At 32.5% G+C, this 8,816-nt stretch overlaps 1 protein-coding gene across 1 annotated transcript; it reads right to left on the minus strand.

Annotated features, from left to right (window-relative positions):
• Window positions 1-255: 255 nt before the first annotated feature.
• On the minus strand, window positions 256-2,317 carry Hao (Hydroxyacid oxidase). The gene is made up of 4 exons (XM_070650247.1): window positions 1,987-2,317; window positions 1,185-1,478; window positions 1,029-1,104; window positions 256-742 (listed from the first exon to the last, which is right to left on the minus strand). The coding sequence occupies exons 1-4, from the start codon at window positions 2,261-2,263 to the stop codon at window positions 313-315; spliced, it is 1,077 nt and encodes a 358-aa protein (XP_070506348.1). The 5' UTR covers window positions 2,264-2,317; the 3' UTR covers window positions 256-312.
• Between the last annotated feature and the right edge of the window lie 6,499 nt (window positions 2,318-8,816).

Genomic DNA, 8,816 nt, shown 5'->3' on the forward strand with positions numbered 1-8,816 from the left:
AATGAAGTTGATTTTAACAAACAGATGTTTGTTGTTTGACGATTGAAAACAGACTAAACAATTACATGAAAAGGGTTTGCAACTATGAAAGGGGAGAATCAACTGGTTGTTGTTGCAAATATAATTCAAATATTAAATGACCGTTAAATCATTCTCAATCCATAAACCCAGAATCCACTCTATAAACTGTTGTCCAAACTGAACAATTCAACCCCTTTCTCATAAATATTTCCATACACCACAAAAAAATACATATTCAACACAACAAACTTTTTATTTTATTTTATTATATCTCTTAACGGGTAATAATTTTCACAAGCGAGCATAATAATTTTTATGGACCACCATATCACCACATATTTCACTTAAATTTTTTACACCAGCCAGGCACATAGTCAAGTCAAATTCACGTTTGAGAATCTTTATGACATTCTCAACACCACTCTGTCCCTCACATGCTAATCCATAAATAACGGGTCGTCCGATAAAGCACATTTTCGCACCCAAGGCAAGTGCTATAAATATATCCGTTCCTTGACGTACGCCACCATCGAAAAAGATTGGAATCTCGTCGTTTACTTCCTTTGTGATTTCAGCAAGTGCCTCGATTGATGATGGAACATTATCAAGTTGACGAGCACCGTGATTTGATACCATAATACCTGCAACACCAATCGTACAAGCATGACGAGCATCCTCCTTTGTTAAGATGCCCTTTAGTATAACTGGCAGTTTCGTGATGCTGAAAATGATTAAAAAAAATTATCTGATTAAAGATTGTATGCAAAGTGGATACAGCAGTAAGCATTAAAATGCATAACGAGTCATAAATTTTAAAGGAATCCATAAAAATTCAAAAGAATGCTTCAACAGAATTAATATTTACAAAGAATATGTGTCGGTAAATAAACAACTTAAACATAAGTAAGCAGCTAACGCGTTCCATGGAAAAAGAAAATCAGAAAACAAATAAACAAGCACAGACAAAAAAATCGTGTAAAAAGCAAATAAACAATTCAGGCATTTACCTCATGAGCCACTTTACATCATCCCAAACGATGCCTTGATCAAATTGCTTTGCCACATACTCGTTAATTCCTGAACCTATAAATTCATACCAGAAAATATCCATCGATAAATTGAAGAGAAGAAGCAATTTGTAGGATTGGTCACATTATTCTTACCGCCCATGCTCGAGACTTGATGATGGAAATTTGCCAAAGTTAAGTGCTGTGGCATAGAAAATTTATTTCTTAAATCCGCCCGTCTAAGGCCAAAAAGTGGAGCATCGACAGTCAATACAAGAGCTTTAAAACCTGCCAATTCCGCTCGTCTAACAAGACTTTCCGTAAGCTTACGATCTTTATAAATGTACAACTGAAACCATTTTGTTGCCTCCGGTGCAGCAGCTGCTACATCCTCGATACTCGTTGTTGCTATTGTGCTTAGAATGAAGACAGTATTCTCATTTTGTGCAGCTGTGACGAGTGATAAAGATTTATTTGCATGAATGATGAGTTTTATTCAAAGTTTCAAGTATGTTGCAAGGACTTTCTATAGTCTTAGTTCCTTCAAACTTTTTGTAACGAAGGATAAAGTATGCAATAAAGTTTTGAAAGAAGTTTTTGATCAGGATTTGATTAAGAATATTGGATTTTGTCATGCAACGGATATATAAGATTTAAAGTTTTCCAAAATTTGTGACTTGAATTTAGTCAAAAATCAAAATAACGGCCATTTGAATTTCAAATTTAGTCAAAAATTCAAAATATCGGTCATTTTTAATTCAAATTTTGTCGAAAATTCAAAATAACGGCTATTCGGAATTCAAATTTGTCCAAAAATTCAAAATAACGGTCATTTGGATTTGTAATTTGTTCAAAAAATCAAAATAACGATCTTTTGGTCTTAAAATTGCTCAATAATTTCAAAATAACGACCATTGAAGTTAAAAACCTTGAAAACAGCATAAAATCTCATTCCTACCTCTAACAGATGCTGCTTCACCATCTGGATGAGCCATACGTTGCATCGCGGTTGGACTTATTCCACAAGGGAAGGATGGATTAGCACCAAAAACATTTAATCTCGTGTCACGTTCAGTTACATCCTTTAAAAAGCGTGGACGTATACGAAAATTATTAAAATCCTCACGATTCCATGAGAGTGTATTCTCATCTCCAGCACCACTGCGATAGTAATCTCGAATACTTTCCGGTAAAAGTTCTAGTGCCCGTTTTTCGTACAAATCGAGGGAATTCATGGTCTTTTTTTGTTGCAACACTTGTTGATGATTTGAAGTGCTTTAATAAACTGAGAATGAGAGTCAAGGCATTCGTGTGCTTGTTATCATTATTGTTTTGAGTTTTTTAAATATTTAATATTTTAATGAGTCTAAACTGAGTAAATTGATAAGATTTTGTTTAGCATTTCTATTTTTAAGATTTTTCTCCCCGAAAAATCCCGTTGTTGATGTTCTCAAATCTTTAATTACGTAAGGTGCATGAGTGAGAGTAAATTTTAATGTTTGAGATGCTCTCGGATGGCCATGTCGTCACATGAGATTAAAAGTAATCTTAAATGATAAAGAAATTTATGATAAGAATGTTTATAGTTATAAATTTTGATGTTTTAACCTTTTTTGGGGATAAAATGAATAGACAAAATTAGACTAGAAGGCCATGTGATGATCTTTGGATATTTTTGGAGATTCTTAAGCAAATTTTGCATAAATAGATTGATACAATAATCTTTAAATGTATAACAAGCTTAAGTTATTATTATTTCAAGCTTTATTGCTATTCCTGATGGAGGAATGGCAAGAGCATGTTAGCAGGAGTCGTATAAAAGTGTGAGTTCGATTGTTACTGGAAATCAGAATGAGAAAATGGTCATTATTGTGCTAAGTATTCAAACTAAACTAAAGTATCCAATCTTCAATTAATTGCTACAACAGCGACAGACATACTTTAGAATCAAGTGGCAGCCACTTGGTATAAACAACTTAAACTTGCCAATTGTCTGACACTTGACTTTAAGTTTACTGCCGCCTTGTCTCCGTAGAGGCAGCATTTCAAGCTATATGTCGATCGGATCAGTTACAATCAAAACATGTTCCAGATTCCAAATTCCATTTTGAAAATGATTTCAGGAAATTGCAACTAAAATCCATTTTAATTCCCATACCTCTATCATTTGAATATTTGGGCCTTATTCACACTTTGATGACTATGAATTCATAAAGTTTAATTTTAATTGGAAATTTTTGTTTGTAAGATAGATACACATCAAACTGAATGATAGCATTCTGCTTAGAATAGAAGTTTGATGAAAATGAAATTTTTAAACGCATATGCATATGCTCGTGCATACATTTCATATGAAATCATATCAAGGGATGGATATTTGAAATTGGGAGTGAAATGGATGCAATTTGAAAATTTTATGATGAGAATAAGTATATACAGAGCTTGTTAGGAGACTGCCGTTTAGTAAGGAGAACTTATGATCAGTCCCGGAAGATACACGGTGCAATAATGTCCAAAAATTCGGTTCTAGGCTAGCTTGACTCTGACTTCAAGAAATATTCTATGAAATTCAGCCTTAGGCCAGTATCAACTGTGTATGGGGACTATTTTCGCCTATTTCTACGTCATATGCTTTCCCGAAAAGTGTGCAACTAATCAAAATGATCAAAGAGGGACTAATCAGTTCCGCAATCGTGTTTTTGACGTAAAAGGATCTACGTGTTTTGAGCAAAGTAATTTAAAGCTCATACTTTTGAAATAGTAATGTAAAACAAAGCCGAATGAATGCTGGTGACTTGAATCTGTCATACAATTCTCAAAAATACTATAAAAACGAAGTCCCACATCCCTCCATCACTAAACATTCACAATTGTCATCAAAAAAGGAACAAGCTTCATAAAACATTTTCTCACTTGACAGTCCATACGCTTCAGTGAATTAATTTCAGTTGTAAAAGCATTTTTTTCATGAACATATGATATGTAATCAACATTTTCCATTTTAAGCACATCTAAATTATTCTATGTACTGAAAAATTCTCTCACAGCAATTGATATTTTCACACGTCAACATTACTTGTTGCTATTTAATGCTTAAAAATTGAATTTTTATTGCTGATAAATATGAGTAAATAATGAATAACGCCCCAAGAATGTTTCCCCATCTGACGCATACTGAATCATGTAAAGAAGAACGAGAAGAAAAAGTTCTAATCGAATAATTTTTTTATTTTATTTACTTGCATTCGGCAACAGTTCAGTCGTTGGTACATGAGAAGAATTTTTAAAAAATAAATCAAATTTTCAATTGTATGGAATTTTTATGAGAAGAACCATCCACAAATTTTTCACTGCTTCTTCTTCCATATTCTGTGCATTTCTGGTGCTGCTACATCTTCCTGCTTTACATTTCTTACTCTGCAATTTCGTCAACCATAAATAAGTTATCTTGAGTATGAAGAAGGAACGATGTGTATTTTGTGTAAATTGAATAAAGTATAAAAAGATCTTGTAGATAAAAATATATTCAGCGAATACTTTACGAGAAGAAGACGTACATATGGTCATGAATGAATTTGCTTTAAGGAAGAATTTATTCAAGGACGACGAGATATACTTTGGAATGCTTCTGTGTCAAATATTTTATTGAGTTGTTGTTCAGATTTTTATTGAAGTGAGTGCACCGAGCAGCACAAGGTATTTGCTAGGGTGTCGTTACTTACTTCGCTGGCCGTACAGATCAAGTGTGAACCATGGCCTTCCTCAGTCGACCACTAAAGCTGGCTCTATTGCTGGCTGCTGTTACATCTTCGTATATTGATAAGACATAACGTTTCCCTTTCAACACCGTGGCTGCTGATTTACGGCGAAAAATTTGATTCACTGCATTGTGTCGCTCGGGTATGAACTTTAACTTGAACCGTTCTGCATTCAATAAATGATGGAAGGAATAAAGATAGTAAATACAGTGATGATACTGGATGGATCAGAGTTTTGTCAGATAACTGAAAGTATTTTATGACCTTACACCCAAATCTGAAATTTATAGGAATTTATGGACTAGTGAAGTGTTTTCCAAACTGTAATTGTTTTATGGTACACCTTTGTGGTAGGCCATGATCGAAATTGCTCATCGATTGTGGTTCATAGCATTTTTAAAGAAATTTAGCGATGCAGACTATTGAGCCGTAGGACACAGTTTAGACAACACTAGATTAGTGCATCATTATATTCAGACCAGTGACAGTTTAACGAGTAAGGGTTCATCCAGAATTCCAAGTCAACTCAAATTTTGTATGGAAAAGTCTAATTTAATCAATTCTTCTTCATATAGTATCCGAGTGAACTTCGAACTCTGATGTTCATAAGACATCCCGCTTGTTGATCTTACAGAAAATGAATAATTCCAAATATTGAATCTTGAGGGGACTCGAACATACGTCCTATGATATTCGGTTTCATGCTCCTATCACTGAACTATCTGAAGTTATTCGACTATATTCCAAAGTGTCATATATAAATCATACATTTTCTGTATCCTCTTTACTCCTGCAATCCCAATGAAATACTTTTGATAGTCCACTACAGGAATTCAATACCATTTACAGTTTTACCTAACTCTACAGCTCATCTAAAGCTCTCTAAAGCTCAGATCAAATACCTTAAATCATAAATTGCACAAAACTACAATCATTGATAGCATTTTTCGAATAGCTGCAAATAAAAATTTTTCCAGTTTGATAATTTTTTGTTAAAAAAAAAAAAACTTTCTCATCACAAATCATTCGAAAATATTTCTAACATTCAAGCAGCATATAGCATGAATTCTATTTTCCATCATGATTCTGAGCTCAAAAAACAATTTTTATATGCAAAGAGCTGCCATTTGTTTTCATTACATTACCAACTAAGCTTAAAATGCATTTTACGAACAGACATGATGACATACATTTTACAGTATTTATAGTTTGTCAAGGGCACATATACAGTCTTAAGCTGCTAAGTGTTTCATTCAGGTCAATTGCATTTGGAATTTTATTTATTTTTTGTTATGCTGAAAAGAATTATTTTTTTTATGTACATTGGTCTGTACAATTGCCTTTATACTGGACATATCTTTCTGTTGTAAGGTGTGTAGAAATTTCATCCTTTTATGGTCAATAGCTCCTTGTAGACTTATTGGCATTCTTTCACAATAATGGAAATAAATCATCAGATCAGTTTTGTTTTCTGTTCATTGACCTTTGAAGATTATTTTGTTGATGTTTATGTGGATGTTATTCCCGGGCGGTACAATAAAATGGATGTTGTGATATTGATGGATTAGAGTGGATTATTGAGACAATTGGACGGTCGTACAGCTCAATTGCAAGCCATGACCTCACTTAAAGTCTCTTAAAGCGGTTTCTATCACCGGCTTCCGTCTGTGAATCACCAATACCAAATGCAATGCTTATGAGACCACATTCGATAATTTAGATTCATTTATGCCAACAGTTATGGATTGACCTTGATGTCGCTTCTATTTGCTGCTCTTAATATTATTCTATGAAGTCAGCAATCAGATCCTCTGTATTGAATCACTTACCACATGACACATTTGACTCTCCAAGAGAGTAAAAATGACCATTTCACTCTCAATCACATGTTGCACTCGGACATGCTGCATAAAGAATTAAAATAGGTATTTCACCAATTTATTTACACGTCATGTGGAATATGAACGGCATTATAGTATGATTTATGATTCAATCGGTTTCTATCTCTCTTTGTTGACAGTTTGGATGTAAGAAATATTTATTATAGGATGCCTGATATCATTTAGACCTTGGATTTATTTTTTTCTATTGACGACGCAACAGTGAGTTGGATTTTTTAAGGATTAAGAATAAACGTTAGAATGTAGCCCTAATAGGCAATAGGCATGCAAAAGCATGCTTTAATAGTGCAGAAAGACCACTACTGTACCTAAAAGCGATTTATTTGCCTATTAGGATAAATTGTGGGTTCATTCCAGGATATTCATCTTCTTGTGGCTCAAAGTGTCAATATTGAGCATTAGATCGTTCACAGTTCAAGACGGTCAGCGTATTTAGATGACGTAAACGACAAAATTTGGATCAAAAGTGACTAAACTGTCAAACTCTGTCACCTGAGTTGTCCAGTCCTCAATTTCTATTTGCCTTCAATTTGAAAGTCATAAAATCACGAACTAAGCATCTAAAAAGCTTTTAGCTGTAAAATTCATTAGTTTATCATCTTATTAAATGTCAAATAATTAAGGATCAAGGAAAATCAGATATCCAGCAAGATTATGACACTGCAAGCTATTAAAGCTCCATTCATAGTTGACCTTACAGTTTCATTTATCACTATTTATGAAGAATTCATCATAATATCAAATAAACTAGATCACCATTCATAATTCATCTCTTAAATGAGCTTCATGACGTCAAAATTATTATCCAGTCCATGAATACATAATCAAAGTTTAAATTTTTTTTCAAATGCCATCAGCAAGATTAGATGAACAAATTTCCATCAATTCATCTTAATTATTATTCTACCGTAAAATTTTGATGATGGAATGCTACCTAACTTCATCACGTAATTTATATTCTTTAATTTAATTTATCATTTTCTCCGAAATACCTTAAACGAGTTTTTTTCCTTTTAAAGCGATTAATTTTAACAAGATCTGAAGAAGATGTGTTGATATTTTGGCATTAATGATTCAAAGAAAATTTCTTACGTTATTTACTTAATTACTGACGCATTATTGAGATTCTTAAAAGCCAAAATTTATCGGAAAATCCAATTTTCATGAACATTTTTCCTTTAAAATCAACAAATATCAATTTTCTTTTTGGAAAATTGCTCTGCATTCACGCATTTTAATGAAAATATTTTCATAAAATTTCATATTCAAGAATCGTCTTCGGATAACATCATTAAGAGCTTTATCGACACAGAAAAGCTTAATATGTAAGTGAAAATTATTGATCTTATCTTATTTGCATATGTTTGGCTGTATAATATAGCTTGAAGGTGCGTTATGGTAATGGCAAAATTATTGATTCATATTTATTGTTATTTCTCTTCTTTTTAAGAGAGAATGTAGTCGTTGTTATTCTTAATTTTGTGTATATTAATGACTGCGGAGGTATTGATTTGATTCAAGTTTAAGTAAAATTGTTTTCAAAATTTTTAACTCAATTAGAGCTAATTGAAAACGATCAAATTAAATTGGAGCTTTTTGAATGATTTCGAATAAGATCGGAGCTTTTTGAATAAATTCAAACTCAATCGGAGCTTTTTGAAGAAACTCAATCAGAGCTTTCTGAATGAATTCGAAATTATTCGAACATGATTGGAGCTTTCCGAATAAATTCGAAAATTTTCGATTATGATCGGAGCTTTCCGAACAAATTCAGAAATTTTCAGATATGATCGGAGCTTTTCAAATTAAAATGTTTATAAAAATTTGAATTTTTGAATGTTCATATCTTTGAAATTGCATTGAACTTGCCATTACAGTCCAACAAGTATTTCCACCTACTTTAATCATCCATCATTTAATTTACAATACTAAATTTGTTTTCAATTTTTATTTAAAAAATCGGAAATGATCCAATTAACGTCAAACAAACAATTACGATGAAAACGTTATTTTTATCCAATACAAAATTGCATCAAGTGATCAATTGGCGAAAAGAGAAAGAGTAAAGAGCACTTTATGCAATAACGAATGTGTTCATTACGTGCGATACAAATTGATACATATATATA

The sequence above is a fragment of the Chironomus tepperi genome, unplaced genomic scaffold, assembly GCF_022539635.2.
Source record: "Chironomus tepperi strain 1889 unplaced genomic scaffold, CSIRO-AGI_Ctep_v1 contig_445, whole genome shotgun sequence".
NCBI lineage: Eukaryota > Metazoa > Arthropoda > Insecta > Diptera > Chironomidae > Chironomus > Chironomus tepperi.

Excerpts from the sequence above, each read along its gene's own strand:
- Hao (XM_070650247.1), bottom strand. The coding sequence starts at position 2,263 with ATGAATTCCCTCGATTTGTACGAAAAACGGGCACTAGAACTTTTACCG. Across the intron at positions 1,479-1,986 it reads TGAAGCAGCATCTGTTAGAG|CTGCACAAAATGAGAATACT; the intron begins GTAGGAATGAGA and ends CACTCGTCACAG. Across the intron at positions 1,105-1,184 it reads TCAAGTCTCGAGCATGGGCG|GTTCAGGAATTAACGAGTAT; the intron begins GTAAGAATAATG and ends ATGAATTTATAG.